General features: G+C 40.7%; 1 protein-coding gene across 2 annotated transcripts; it reads left to right on the top strand.

Annotated features, from left to right (window-relative positions):
• Window positions 1-1198: 1198 nt before the first annotated feature.
• NFIL3 (nuclear factor, interleukin 3 regulated) lies at window positions 1199-14885 on the top strand. Of its 2 annotated transcripts, none has more exons than XM_052701024.1 (2): window positions 1199-1428; window positions 10940-14885. In XM_052701024.1, exon 2 carries the CDS (start codon window positions 11138-11140, stop codon window positions 12509-12511), a length of 1374 nt encoding a protein of 457 aa, XP_052556984.1. In that variant the 5' UTR covers window positions 1199-1428; window positions 10940-11137; the 3' UTR covers window positions 12512-14885. The 2 variants fall into 2 exon arrangements, with proteins under 2 accessions (XP_052556984.1, XP_052556986.1); XM_052701026.1 differs by lacking the exon at window positions 1199-1428 and adding an exon at window positions 2523-2830.
• The last annotated feature ends 1235 nt before the right edge of the window (window positions 14886-16120 follow it).

Raw genomic sequence — 16120 nt, 5'->3', positions numbered from 1 at the left:
GTCCACCTACGAGGGGACATACGGCAAAGAAATGAAGTGCAGATGAATGTGACTGCTGCTCCTCCAGCTTGTGATGCCTCTGCACCCCTTTTCTGCAACAGTAGACTCTGCAGGGCTGCCACTGCCATGGCTCTATGCTCCAGGTATCAGCAATCAGGGAAGGGGAGAGAGTCAATGCCAGCAGAGGTTATTAGACGCTCACAATAAATGTTCTGGGGAGATAGATACAGATAGATACAGATGAATTCGAGGAACTTGGATTTATTGCAGAGGGATTATATGGGTGAGTATGATAAAAGATCAGGGCCAAGATAAACCGAAAAGCATTCTCTTAAACTCTGCTGTTTCTGAATTTGCCTTCTGTGAGAACGGCTTTGATCCAAAGAATAATCTCTGCAGACATACCAGCGCATGATAACAGAATAACATAACACGTTTGTATTTTTGGTGTGAGTGGTTCATGAAATGAAGTAAGCCATCCTTCCCATTTCGGAACTAGGATTTAATAAACGATTTGTTCTATCTCTGTCGTGGATGCATGTGAGAGAACACTGAGGGTCACCGCACTGCACTGACGTTCGGGCGAGGTCGGGCTATAGCTCATTCCTGCTCTGCGGAAAGGACGGCCGCGTCTCGTTTGGGGCTGCACAGCGCCGTGTCCCGCTTCCCCCTTTGCCACTTTCGTGAGCGGGAGAGCCGTGCCGCGCGGCGGGGCAGTGGCATTAGGCAGGGCGCGGGTTGCACGGCTCGGGGACTGCCGCTGTTAGCGACACGGCCGCGCCGCTGCCCATACAACGTACCATCTCGTTACGCTATACAAGACGGAAAGACGACCTGCCATTCCCTGCCCGGACAACCGCCTGCACCCCGACCCTTGCACCAGCGGCCAAGCCTCTCGCCGAAGAACACGAACTCCTCAGGAAACCCCCCCATAGCCTCTGCCGCAGCCCGACCGCCAGACCCATCGCAGGGGCGGAGCCGCGGGCCTAGCGCCCCCCCGATCGCCGCACGCCTGGTTACGTAAGTGCCAGTACTCGTCGCACCACCCCCAATCCCGCCGGCCGTTATGCAATCGCCAGCACACAGACCTACTGTACCACGCCCCCCCCCCCTTGCTCCGCCTCGCCCCGCCTCCGCCCGCCTTCATTGGCCGTCTCTCGGAGGCGCCAGTTGCCGATTGGGGCGCGGTGGCCGCCAGTCACGGTGCAGCGCGGCTGGCATGCGGGTTGCGCGCTCCGTGCCGCGCAACTCTGACCTACTAACACACATCCCTCCGCGCCGCCGTGGCCGCTGCACGCTCTCGCTCGTCTCGCGTACGGGCAAGCGGGGCGACGCTGCCAGGGGCACGGCACGACGCGGCACAGCGCAGCGTTCTCGCCTCGCCTCGCTTCGCTCGCCGGATGGTTGGCGCCCCGCCGAACACTCAAGGTAGGAAGGCGCGGCGGGTTCAGTCGTGCGCGGGGCGAGGCGTTGCGTTGCTTTGCGACTGGCGGCGCCCTCCCGCGACCGCGCGTCGCCCGGGTCCGTGGCGGCCGTTACATAACGCACTTCACGCCGACGGCCGCCGCCGAACGCTGCGCTGCGAGTTCCAGCGCTGCGCCCCCCGCGTCCTCGGGGTCGGCCTTCCGTGCCCGGAGCAGGACGCGCCGCTGGGCGGGGTGCGGGAGGGATGCCGCGGCGCGGGCGGCTCCGTCAGCACTGTCGCAGTATTGCCGGCGCCGCGGGACGGACCGCATCGTAGTTCCTGGAAATGTGGCATTATGTAACGCGGGGCCGCTGGCGGCAGGCCGGGCGCGGCGGGGGATCCGCCTCGCTACGGAGCGAGCGGGGCTGCCGCGCCGTGCCCGTCGCAGGGTCCGCCCCGGTACATTTAGTCCCCGCGGTCTGGCAGCGGTACTCGACGCGCTTTCGCGTCCCGGCTGCGAGCCTCACGCCCGCGGAGCCGCTCCGGTCGGGCGGTACTGGCGGAGGCGCTCCGCCGGGCGCCCCTTTGCTCCGGCTTCGGCTCTCGGCCCCCGTTCCTCGAAAAAGAGACCGTCTCTGTGAGAAGGGCCGTGCCGCGAAGCTGTCACCGCGCCGAGCGGCAGCGGGACGGCGCCCCACGGCCGGCGGCGCAGCGCGGCCCGGCCCCGCCCCACGGTGCACAAGTAGGTCAGTATGACAGCCTCAGCCGCGGCGGGCAGCGCGGCCGCCGGGGGCGCCGCCGCCCCGGTCCCGCTCCCCGTGAGGCCGCCGCGTCCCTTATCCGCGAGGCCGTTGGCGGCCGTTGGCTGCGGCCTGGCGGACGCCGGCAGCCGCCCCGCGGCGGCGGGTGAGGGCTGGGGGCGCTGCCGCTTCCCCTACCCCGCAGCCCTTTGTTCTGGGCCGAAGCGGGCGGGGGGCGGCGGCGGCGGCGCGGGACCGCGCGTAGGGAGCGAGCCGAGCCGGGCCGCCTTTGTGGCCCCCGCGTCTCGCAGCGTGGCTGCGAAACCGCCGGGCGGCACGGCCCAGAGCTCGTCGTGTCCGGGCTGCAGCAGCAGACAAAGGGCCCGTGCTCTGCGGTGCACAGTGCCTGCGGGAGAGGCGCAGCCCCATCGCCATGCCCATGTTTTCGGCGTTCTCCTTACGTAACAGGCGAGTCAAAAATGGCTATTGCCCAATGGTGCTGTTTTGCCAAGTCACTTCGGTACTCCGTGGCACAGCGCTGCGCTGGGGTCAGGCAGTGCTTCGTGCTTTCCGGGAGCAACCCTACGAGCGCTGCCTTAAGCGTTTGGCAGTTTTTACGTGTGTCCATAAAGATCCTCCAACCAGAGAGAACCAGAATCAGTCTTTGTGACCAGGACCTCTAAAGGTAATGTTAGCTCTGCAAACGCTTGCCCTGTGTTTCATAGTATTTGCTGTAGATAGCAACAGTGAAGTATTCAAAAGTATTCAAAAAGTGCAGTAGTGTCAATAATATACAAACTTTTTTGTCGCTTGCTGCTTGGCTGTGGGGGTCAAGTTCAGCTCCGATGGTGAACCCCTGGAGTTCTGTTAAGAGCAGCAAGCAACCTGATTTTTCCTTGTTCTTGTGAGTTGAATGGTTGTTCTCAGCTGCATTGTGCTCACTCCTGTATGCGTAACCTACTTTGAGTCATTTTTTCCCTCCTCAGTAATTAATTCAATCCAGGGGGCAGTTTAAAACAATACTGCATGCATCACTTTTACACTCCTTGTTCAATCAAAATGTTGATTTTGATAAGAAATGTGAATGAATAAGGATTGGGGCCGTGACCTACAGACCCAGTTTAAGCCAACAGCTTGAGGATTGCTGAATAAAAGATCCTCAATATCACTGAATTGAAGATAATACTTCAAACACTCTCATGTTATAGACATATTTCTGGGACTGTTGAAGTACTAAATCTCTTTACAACAGTCTACTTTCTATTTTTTTTTTTTCTATTTTTGACTCATTCTGTAGGAGACTCTTATCCTTATTTATCCAGCTTTGAGGATTTGACTTTGGAGCTTCATGTTTCTGCTGGTGGTTTGTTTTGTTTTGTTTTGTTTTTTTTGTTTTTGTTTTGTTTTGGTTTTTTTTGTAAAAAGAACAGATCTGGAAGGTGTCGAAAACCTTACAACCTTCCCATGAGCAATATGAACTTACTTGACCCTCCACCTCTAATCTTTTCTTAAGGAATAATGGTGTTTCTTATGTTTGAGCTGAAGTTCGTTAAATGTGCAGACGTTGTGTACGGCAATGCAAGTAGTGCACATTCCACAAAAGATACCAGTGCCATGCTGTTTTTTTCAAATCTTCATTGTGAAATAAAAATCAGAAATGAAACTTTAGCTCATTTTAAATTGACTTATTTTAGCAGATAGTTATGCAAACTATGTTTATGCAATAGGTTTTTTTCCAGACAGTAATCTTCCTGTTATAACATCACTATGATGCAATAACGTGAACAATAAAATTCTCTGTTTGTGTCTTATTACACACTGTTAAGCAATGCATCTGAGTCATCAGCTTAATTGACTCTTCTAGGTGACCTTGCCATGATCATTACAGCCAGTTATGAGATACAAATGTGCTTAGGATATGTAATATAAAAAATATGCAAATAGATGGCCAATTGCTACAGTGTGCTCTAAGACGAAATGTCAGATGATTTCAGTTACAGTATTTTACAGCATATGGAGAAAAAAAAAATGTATTTTTAAGTTAGGGTTTGTAACTGTCTAATACCAATAACAAGCATGACTGTCAAAAATAGGATTGCATAACCAAGGATATACTTGGGCTTGATTCAGAATGTGATGGAAGCAACGTTCTTAAAAACTTCTTGTATTGAGAGGTAGATCTGAAGTGAATTATGATTGTCCTCCTTAGGAATCCTGTTGTTTTCTTTTCTCATTAGTCAACTTAGAATTGAATTTCATATTTTGAGGCTGAATCTGGTAACAGATAACACACAAACCTGTTCTATAGAAAGTCTCATTTAAGAACTTTTCATTTTTTGAGTTGTTCCATCTTAGTGTAATTTTCAATTTTGTCCTAATGTACTTGAATAGTTACTAGTTTTACCAGTTTGTGCCACAGAGATAGGTTAACTGCAGGGAAGCATGTGTCAGTGCAGCAAGATCTTCTCTAGGGAGTGGTGCATAACTGAAAAGAGCTTGATGCAGGTGGTGGTGCTCTTCAAATGTGGCCTGTTGTGGCACTGGAGCTCTGAAGGTTGCTATTTCTCTGTTCCATTTGCAGTAAGTGGTAGTCAGCATTTTACAGATTGTGTTTATTTCATGTTTGCACTTTGGTTATATAGCGTGGTACATGTTTAGAGTACCTACTGGGATTAATTGACGTAATTCTGCTGCTTTTAAGTAGCGCTATACAAATTTAGGTCAGCCAAAGGTCTGACCCATGCTTGGCGTTTTAAGAACACAGTTCTTAAAACTGTGTTCAATTGAAAACTCAGTTCAATTGAAAAGAGCCATTTATTGCCAGAATAATTAACAAGTGATTTTATATTTTTTAATGGTCCTTAATTAGGAGAACATAGTTCTTATTCCCAGAGCACTGTTACTATTAAGTGATTGCTTTGCACAGTGTAGTTTTAACTACATCACATAGCTGTTGAAATGAGAAGTGTACTGTTACTTCAGTTCCTGCTGTTTGTATTGGGATTTTAGTGAAATTTTGGGAAGTAACGTGATAGTTAAATAAAGTGACATGATTTATGTACACATATACATACAATATAATATGTAAGTATAATTAAATATTTACATGATTAGTACTGCATTTCTCAGTTTCAATGTTTCTCCTGACACTGAATACCGTTCTTAGTTTTCCCCCCCCACACACCCTATCTCTACTTAAACCAGGGCAGGTAGTTTGGGGAAAAAAAGTTAAGCAGGTGTGGTACAACTGTACAGTTTTTCTAAGAATATGAGTCAGATTAGCGTCTATTAACCTTGATTGACCTTTCTGACAAACTGCTACCTTTTAACATATGATTAGTCCCTCCAAAACAGTCATTTTTTATTTGTGCAGTTTGTGTGATTTACCTTTGCGAAGCAAGCTCTGTCTGAATGAATGAGTTTGTAATTATTAAGGTAAACAGCATCTTAAATAGTTATTGTAAAACAAAAAATCTCTTGTAAAAATAAATAAATAAATAAATAAAAAATTACGTAAGACAATGACTTTATGGGTACAGATTGGAGGTGGGTAATACAAAAATGCATTACTGTTTTGATTCTAGTTATGAGCTTAGTCATCTTTTAAAGATGTGATTGAAAAATATCATAATAAAGGAATGATTCTTGGTGTTTCCATGAAATACATTATTTAGACATGTACCGTTACTTTCAATGAGCAAATCAACGTTTTAGCAAAAAATAGGTCATCTTGTACAAAGCTATCATCATCAGTGCTCCACTGACCTAATTACATGTTGATCCTGGAACCGTAAGCTCTTAAGATGTCCATGAAGTTGTAAGAAAAGGGAGCTCTGTGTGGGAGCAGTAGTCCTGTATTGCTCCTTGCTGTTGTGATGGATTCATGGTCTATATATGAATGTAGCTATGTAATAGCAATAATTGATGATAACATCCATATTTCTAGTGCTCTTCCCTTCTGTGATGTTGGGTAACTTGTCTGTTACAGCATAAATTGTGTTTACCTTTTTTTTTTTTTTCTAGAAAGCTTGAACTTAATTTGTTCTAAATTGCCTGGACCCTCTTGCCCAGTCATCCTAGGGACAGGATCAGTCACTATTCCAGTGGAGGCAGCATTAAAGCTTTTCTTAAATAGGAACATAGTTTTACAAACAAGACAAGGTGTCTTGTCTCCCAGTGGGTTGTCTCCAATTTCATTGGAGATTGGAATTGGATTTGGGAGTCATGTCTTCAGCTGGAGAGTATTTCCAAATTATTCTAAGCTTGACAGATGCAGAGAAGCCTGTGGCTTATTTTTTGTCTGGGAAAACCAGTAGCTGTAGAGTGGCTCACAGTAGAGGTTGAGTAGTTCCAAAGTGTTTAAGCAGTGTTACAATGTGTTCACTATGAAAACTTACTAACACAGCTTTGTCTTCTGTGTGAGCAATGTGGATGATCATCTTTCTGTACCATATAAAAGTCTTTAGATAGTTAGCAAATGTTTTTAAAACATTTGGGAGATGACAGTATGAAGTGTGTTCTTCAGTTTTTCAAAGTTTAGAATACAATCTGGCATTTTACTACTTGTGAGTGGGTTCTGCAGTAGCTTTTCTGATGTGTAGACATGTTTTCAAAATAAATAACCTGTGACAGAATGACAGCAGTATAGCTTACAAAACCTATGCAAAACATGGGAAACAACAACTAAAAGCATGCACATGCATTTATTAGTGAGCTTTTAATGTATTTCTGCACTTCACAGGATTGTGAGATTCATTTGGCCACACAAAAGTGAAGTTTGTTTGACAGCAATCAATTATTAGAAATAGTATTTAATTTTGCTTGATAAGTCTATCAGAAGAATATAATTAGTTTTCTTATTCCAGGATCTGTTTTGAAATATATCCTTGGAGAGAACATGAATTATTTTGATAAATACAAATAATATTTTGATAAAAATGGATAAGTTACCTCACAGAGTAACACACAGTAACTGTGTGTTACTTACATATATGTGTGGAGGCCCATGTACATTCTCAAGAGCAGAACTGACTTGTGTAATTAGATTACATGAAACAGAGAAGCCAGATTGTGAACCTGTCCTACAACCTTTTGAAATATTTCAGATACTACAATGTGAATCCAGAAATCCCTAGGATCAGATCCTTAATGTATTGTTTTGACTCAATCAGATCACTTAATTAATGCATAGATCTCAAGAAATACTTTTCTTGATTTCTGTATGCATAATTTTTTGCTTCAGTACTATGAGTTCTGTAAAAGAGTCTCATTAATGCTTGGAACTGGGATTGTATCCTGCTTCTATTCAAGCCAATGGCATAATTGCTATGCGAGCAAGACTGGGTCTGTAGGTAATAGGGTTGAGTGTTTCTGCATTGTTGAATTGGCTCTCAATGTCATTAACATCAACCAAGTAAAAAAAAAAATAAAAAAATTCAACGGTGACTAATGTAAGGCAGTGTTAAATATTGGTTTTGTAATACTTTATGAGGGAGTGATAAAACAATTGAAAAATTAATCCTAAGGGAAAATATTGGAATTTGAAGTATTGTCAGAGGAATAATTACAGCTCATTAATTCATGTATAAATACTGCATTTTCCAGTGGAATAGTAAAACGCAAGTGAAATGAGATGGCAGTTTTTATTGAAGGTGTTTTGCCATTGTCGTCAGACGGAATTTACTTTGTTTACAGACTTAGTATTGGTCTGATCCACATGGAGATGTATTAAAAAAACAAACTCTTACTCCTGCTTGGAAGAAGCTTGCTGCTTGCTAAAGCAACAAGTCCAGTTATTGTGATATAAGAGCTCAAGTAAAAGGTGGAAAGCACTGAACAGAGATTTGCAGTAGTTTTGCAAGTTCACAAAAGTAATGGCATTAGAAAGAAATACGTAAAAAGCAACTCAGTATGACTGCCAGTGGTTACACTGCTGTCTTTCACAACCTTACTGATGGACTCTGGCTGGCTTGTATCTGATGGATACAAACTCTGCGTGCTTTTAGGTTTTAAGTGCAGCTCAGTGCCAGCATTGAGATTGTTTGAACGTGCAGTTGAATTTTTACTGATACGCAAACAGTATTACTGGCAAAGTATGTCATTAGTCTATGTTCATTTGGAATAACAACAAACTTTCTGCTAGTTATTTTTATCCATTGTTTTCAGTTCTTGTATTTTCCCCAGTTGTGAATAGTGTTGGATAAACTTTGAGCTGGAAACTACACAGCCATGGTTCTTATCTTAGGGTAGTCATGTTTAAGACTTTTACAGGGTAGAAATGCAAGATTGGAGTGTAAGAGGGGGAAAAAAAACACGTTTGTGTTGAAAGATGTGTAGCATCATTCTTCCAGAAATAAGGATAAACCCTTGGTTTTATAAGTACTTCCTTGCCACTGCTACTGTTTCAAGTAAGTGTAGATGTTCCAGGTTATCTTGAATTTGTGTTCTATGCATAGAAAATAATGGAATATACACATCAATATCCCTTTCCTGAGAGAATGAGTGTTACTTGGCTTCGAGTTTAGCTCTCAAGTATTGTGAAATTCGGTCAGTTTCCTGCATTGGTAAGGCCTTGAAATTCCACAGTAGTAATTTTTAACGCTTTTAGCCTTAATAAAAGTTGATTGAGTTTCATATTAAGAGACAGGTGATGATTTCTTAGGTGCTCAGTATATGTTAAACTTCATGTACTTCTGTGTTGTAGAAGGTGGATGCATTCCCAAAGAAGCCAGTACGTTGTTAATAGCACAGGTGAATAAGACTGATGAGTAAAGATGAGTATGGATCAGTAGCTGTGTGTTCCCCGTTCTGTGAGATAATGAAATTAAATCTCAATATTTTTCTCCATGTTTTGTAAAACCACCTTACACAGTATGATTATTTTACAAGAAATTCTGGTGATCTGTCTTACTTCTACTTTTTAAAGTCCATGCATTATATATGTATATATATACAAAATAAGTTACACAACGTAGCACATTCATGTTTTATATATGTATATATATATGTGTGTGTGTATATATATATAAACGATAGCAACATTTTATATAAAACAGATGTTGCTATGTTGTGGAGCTCTTTTTTTTTAAAAAAAAAAAAAAAAACCAAAAACCTGATCCAGCTGCTATTTAACTTGACAGAAATTTCCTTTTGACACCAGTTAAAAGTTTGGATCAGGATCTAACTATGTAATTACTTTCTGTTTTACAAATACAGAAATTCATGTTGCTGCTCTTGCACTGAAGCGTTAGACAATGTCTTTGATGTGGCTGGCTTCTAACTCTATTTTCCATTAAGTCTGTATTATTGAAAACAAATACTTACATGTCAGTAATTAACTATGGATTTTAGTAAATTGTACTTAGCTGTTCTATTAAATGTGCTGATTTTTTTGTGACAGAAGAATTGTCGTGGTTTAATGGAACAGAACTCAGCCTGAAACCTGAATCTTTATGACCCTGCTTTATTGTTATTACATCATTCACTTCTCTTTGCTTTCTGGAAAAGAGAAACTGGCAGAATAAGATTTATTAATTCTTCTGTGACTTTCCAAACTGATAATATTTAAATTAGTATCAATAGCAATTGTAAAAACATTTCCGATAAGTAGTGATACTAATTTCAAGTAGCTTATCTGTTATTGTACAGGCAAGAATCAGTGCTGATGCAATAGTGAGTGCTATAAAAACTATTTGTATGCTATATTCATTTTACCAGGAATGTGACTGACTGGAAAATGAGATAGTGAGAAGCTGTATCTCAGGTCAAGATCTAATGATGAAGTATTTTTTGCTTTAAGAGGGACTAAATTTAAAAAAAAGTCATTTAAGTGCTGAGTTCATTTTTAATGATCAAAGTGTCTTAAGCTAAATGTTATCTAGTTTTCTTTGCTAGTGGCAAGGCTCTTATATCTAAACTTTTACTTCACTGTAAACGCTGCTTTTCAAGGATGTGCATGCCTCAGTAGTATTAAACATTACTTTGATATAACAAAACTACTTATCAAGTTATGTTAATGTTTATTCTCTAATGTATTTTTCAACACTAGCTTAAGTGTTTTCTTTGTAAGAGGTAAGAAAAAAATTACCTAATGCATTTTCTTCATCAGATTTTTTTTTAACAGGCAGATGTCAGAATTTTGTTTACTTGTTTGAGTCAGTATGATCGATTTAAAAAAAAAAAAAAAAAAAGCATGTTAAAACCCCACGTATGTGAATAAACATTTGTATTTAGGTATGTATATCTGTTTATATTTTTAACAGGATACAAAACCAATCATTACATCTTTAATAGCTTCAATGGACAGTGCTGTGATTTTAAGACAATAGAAAGCACTCCAGTATCTCTAAATCAATTTATTTTTTAATCTATGAAGAACTCACATGCAGAGCATTTCTAAGTCAGGCACCACAACTGTCTTCAGAAGAGATATTTTAATGTAGAGGAACAGGATACGTTCCAGTGCTGCTCATGAATGTGCCTAGTGTTTCCTGTGTTAAGCAGTAAAGGTTGAATTTGGTCAGTGATACTACAAAATGTTCTATCATTACGTTATAGTAGCATCAAAACCCACATTTAAAATTGATTTTATTTCTTCCTCTTTGGATCACATTGTATTTGCTTTGGAAGCAAATCTGCTACCTAGGTAGAGTGCAGAGTATTAGTTGCTTCAGCATTGATCCTCCTTCAGGCAACAGCAGGTTTAACAAACCTAGTGCTACTGTTTTTGAAGTTACTTTTGCATTCCTCAAACCAGTGGTTTCTGAATAGTAATGAACTTCTCTGCTTTTTCCAGGTTCTTTTTTTTTCCCCAGAAGATTCCTGTTTGTTCTACCAAAAAATTGGATCTGGGCGCTTTTGTTTGAAACTATGAAACAAACAGAAGAATGTGTGTGGATTTAAAACTGTTGTATTTAACAAGTTGTGGAGTGAGAAGTACTGGAGAAATAGCTTGCTCTATTGCTCACTGTAGATCTACTACAAATTGTTTCTGATGCAGCTGAGAAAAATGCAGACCCTTAAAAAGGAACACGGACCTGTTGACACAAGTAGCAATGTGGACAAAATCATGGTACTTAAATCTACTTTAGCAGAAGTGTCTGAAGAGTTGTCTACAAATGAAGATATACTACTTACTGAAGCAAGTAGTGGAAAAAGCAAATCTTCAGCTTGTCGAAGGAAACGAGAATTCATTCCGGATGAAAAGAAAGATGCTATGTACTGGGAGAAAAGGCGGAAAAATAATGAAGCTGCCAAAAGGTCTCGTGAAAAACGACGACTGAATGACCTTGTCTTAGAGAACAAACTAATTGCACTGGGAGAGGAGAATGCCACTTTGAAGGCGGAGCTGCTTTCGCTGAAGCTGAAGTTTGGTTTAATTAGTTCTGCAGCCTATGCCCAAGAGATACAGAAACTCAGTAGCTCAACAACTGTGTATTTCCAAGACTATCAAAGTTCCAAACCAAACATTAACTCTTTTGTAGATGAACATGAGCCATCTGTAGTTGGTAGCAGTTGTATTTCTGTCATTAAGCATTCTCCTCAAAGCTCTATGTCAGATATGTCTGAAACGTCATCAGTAGAGCATGCTCAAGCAAGTTGTATACAAAGCAACTGCAGAAGTCCTGAAAATAAGTTCCAGATTATAAAACAGGAGCCTATGGAATTGGAGAGAGAGCCAAGAGATGACAGAGGTTCATACAAAGCATCCATATATCCAAACTACATGGGAACTACCTTCAACATGTACTCACATTCTCCTCCTCTCTTGCAAGTTAATAGGTCCTCCAGTAATTCCCCTAGAACTTCAGAAACTGATGATGGAGTTGTAGGAAAGTCATCTGATGGAGAAGATGAGCAGCAGGTTCCTAAGGGTCCAATCCATTCTCCAGTTGAACATAAAAATGTTCACGCAACAGTTAAAGTTCCAGAAGTGAATTCTTCTGCTTTGCCTCACAAGCTTCGAATTAAAGCCAAAGCCATGCAAGTTAAAGTGGAAGCAATGGATAATGACTATGATGCCACACAGAAATTGTCATCGCCTATTGATATGTCCTCAAAAAGACATTTTGAGCTTGAAAAACATGGTGCACAGAACTTGGTGCATTCTTCTCACACTCCTTTCTCAGTTCAGGTGACAAATATCCAAGACTGGTCACTCAAACCAGAACTTTGGCATCAAAAAGAACTCAATGTAAAAATTCAGAATGGTTGCAAAACTGGAGTTGAAATAAAAGACAATGTCTACAATGTCTCGGAGTCTGAGAACCTGTATTTGAAGCAGGGCATAGCAAACTTATCTGCAGAGGTTGCTTCACTTAAAAGACTTATAACTACACAACAAATTTCTGCATCAGACTCTGGTTAGGTTACTACTGAGTAAAAGCTTGTTGTTTAAAAAGATGTCATTTGCAGTGGATAAATGTTTTGTATTATACTGAATTTTCACTGGACTTGTGATGTCATTTCACTGTAATGTTCACATAACATCTGATTGGTGTCTTTTCGTGCACAAATTATTATGAAGACTAGGTTGTATTATGATCACTATGCCTTGTGTATAGTCAAGTAGCCTGTACAGAGGCTGATATAGTGAACTTTTCTTTTTGTTGTTCTACTATAAAGTGTGTAAGTTACCAGTTACAATAAAACATCGGTGACAAACACAGGACATGTACTCTAGTTGATTAAACTTGTAAATAAGTTGTTAATTAAAAAAAATGGCTTTTTCTTACACTGTGCTCAACTTCACTTACATGTTTGGTTTTTACAGCTTAACTTAACCAAATTACAGTTTACAACATACGTAAACGTTCTGGCCACTTTTTTCTGTAACGATTTTTTTTTAGAGGAGAAGTGGATATTTATAAATGAAACAGTAACAGTTCATAGCCTTAGCCTTCTTTATATTATTTGTTAGTGTAAATTAACCAAAAATCACATGAAATCTAACCCATTAATTCTAAATGCAACAACTTTTTTTCACCTCCTTTCTCAAATGAGAATATTTTGAATGGTTTATTGTGACAAACCGTTTTTTTTTTCAATATTATAATGATATTTTAGATTATATTAGCTATACTGTATTTGTGCATCTTTTAAGTTCTTCAAAGCCTTGCACTAATAAAATTGGATGCCACCATCTTTGTCAGACGGTTGTTTGTGTATGCAGGGAGTGCAGGCATGGAAAGGAATATGCACAGATGCTTTTACACAGCTTTGTCCCTCCTGCATTCCATGGTTCTTTTTGCAATGGAGCACGGGCTGTGTTCACGTGTAGGATAAGATTTCTGGATCTGTGGACTCTGTGCTCTATTAGGCAAATATCTGCACGGGGGGCAGACATTAGCAGTAGCAGAATCATTAGAAGATCATTTGCTATTGTAGATCCATTGTGGGATATAATGCAAGAGTAAAGTGAAACTTGCCACCAATTTGGCTTCAGTTTCAATGTCTTAATTGAACTGGAATACCTTGGCTCAGTACAGGGCATTTTGCAATAATTTCTTATGTAAAACAGTACATGGAGAACTGTACAACTCTGATACTAAAGTTTATGCAGATGAGTTCTTCTCTTGATGACTTTAGTGTTCTTCATCTTTGAGAAGAAATATTGAACCATGGACAGTAGAACTGCATTATACACCCTGTGTTTGGCTTTCCAAAGCCTTTACTTACAGATTAAAAGTAAGTTATAAATGCAACATAAATTTGTCAGAAGTGCTTTTCATGCTAATTCCACCTTCTTTTAAAGTACCAATAAATCAGACTAACAAATAGACACTTCCTGAAAAGGCTTTTTACTACTTGCCATGCTGTATAATAGAATCTTACCATAGACTTAAAATACTAATTAATAGTAGTGGTTTTTAAATTCATACTTGACTTGAGTGAGAGGAATTTTGTCAATTTTTTGGGGATATGAAAAGGAGACTTGAGTTACTCCTGATAGCTCTGAAGCGTGGTCCAGCAGTCAAGGCAATGGCAAAACTCTGATGTCAGCAAGGCCAGGATTTGATGCTGTTATCTTAGAAGCTGATGTTTCACAGCCATGTTCTGGGTGAACCTTGTTGCAGACATCACTGATACTTTTTGAGTTTTTTTGAGCCTTCTAACTGCTGTGCTATATTTGCGGCATTCAGAGCTGATAAACTGTTATTCTTTTTTCATGCCTTAATAATACAATAGACCCCATAGCTGGGCTCTGTGTGTATTTGGTAATTAACATAGATGACATTTCAATGTTACTGAAAATAAGCTCAGGATTACTGCATGAAATGTAAAAATTTGCATTGAATGATGGGGATATGAAACATGAGGCAGTGGTTGCTACTGGCTCTTTGCTTGCTAAGTATCTTCTGTAAGCAACAACAAAATTCTTTAAGTATTTTGCATATTATTTATCACATGTAATGTGTTCAAAGAGAGGACTTAAAACTCTCAGTGTTGCCATCTGTGTAAGCCTAAATCTTGTTTTTTTTCCATTTCTTGTTACAGTTGTTTGTCATTATGGAAGAATGTTGTCCTCCTTCTAGCTCATTATATATTTTGTGTATCTGTTTTGTGCAATTAATACTTAACAGTAATGATGTAGTTAATTTGTTGAAGGATGTCATTGCAAGAAAGTTATAGCATGGAGCTTAGGAGCACAATCAGATGTTATTTATACACCCTTTATACCTTAGTGTTATGCTTCATTTGAAGAAACAAATAAATAATTTGTCTTTTGTTGAAAACCAGAACTAATAACAACACGGGTTTTTATTACATTCGTTGCGTCAGTCCAACATGAATTAGCAGGTGTTCTTTCTCCAGTTCTGCAGCTGATGACAGTTCTTATACTGAAGTTACTACTGAATTCAGAGTAGCTTGCACAGACTGAAAGTAGAGCATGGGTGGTACATACAAAGCCAGACTCTTGGCTACAGTTTGTCTAGATAAATCTCATCTCAGGCAAGTGTGGTGTAGCTGGCCTACTCATGAAAGCTCTCGTCATCTGCACCCATTGTCAGCCTGCTTTTCTTCAGCATGTGGCATCAAGGAAGAGCCGCACTGAGTAGGGGGAGGGAAAGAACACAGTGAGACCCTGGCCTCCAGCTTTCAGCTGGCACTTAGTATTACTCATGAGCAGAGGAGCTGGAGAATCCAGTGGCTCTGCATGACTGAGTCAGCCTCTAAGAAAGGAGTGTCTTTGGCTGATCTACTAATCACTCCATTGGAAGTCCGAAGGTTTGTTGGGGCATAAAACGGGCTTTACCTAACTTGGATATGAAGTGGTATCACATCTTGTTAGGTTATAAAAGCTCTTTTAAACTTAGCGACTGGCTGAGAAAACATAAAAACATGCTGAAAGTGGAATCTTTCCCACGCAAACAAATTATTAGAAAGCTGAAAAATGGCTGTAAAGTGTACCTTCACTTAGGAATATTAAAAAAAATGCGTGCAGAATGGAAACTCTAGAGAATTATCAGTATGAATTACTTATATTTGACAAACATAGGAACTAATCGTGCTAGATAAGTTCGGCTAGTCCTGAATCTCGCCTGTGACAATAATACAAATGCCTTCATTGAAAGTTTTAAAAGCAAATGCTAAATAACTGTTGATTAACAAGTTTTTTTTAGTTAGCTTTTTTTCCTAGTAATATCAGCTGGTGGTTAATCAATACTGTCAGTTATGAGAGTCAGCTCCTCTGTTACATCTGCCTAATTTTATTTAAAAAAAACCAACAATATATTCTCATGTTCCACCAGCACCTATATATTTATAGGTACAAAGATTAAACATGGGTGTACCCATACCTACATCAGTCCTATGCACTGTGGTTTTCTGAATCTCTTGAATCTTCTGCCTTCATTAAAAGGAAGGCAGCTGGAGGCCGTTGTGCAAATGAAAAACTGTGATATTATCACCATCGTGGAAGTGTGGTGGGATGACTCACACGGCTGGAGTGCTGTGACTACCAACTTTTCAAAAA

The sequence above is a fragment of the Tympanuchus pallidicinctus genome, unplaced genomic scaffold (genome assembly GCF_026119805.1).
Source record: "Tympanuchus pallidicinctus isolate F22 unplaced genomic scaffold, pur_lepc_1.0 scaffold4, whole genome shotgun sequence".
In the NCBI taxonomy this organism is placed as follows: Eukaryota; Metazoa; Chordata; class Aves; order Galliformes; family Phasianidae; genus Tympanuchus; species Tympanuchus pallidicinctus.
Note: the sequence above shows the minus strand (reverse complement) of the source record. Positions and strands in the feature narration are given on the sequence as shown.

What these genes read in the sequence shown, in the direction of transcription:
- NFIL3 (XM_052701024.1), top strand. Translation starts at nt 11,138, where the DNA reads ATGCAGCTGAGAAAAATGCAGACCCTTAAAAAGGAACACGGACCTGTT.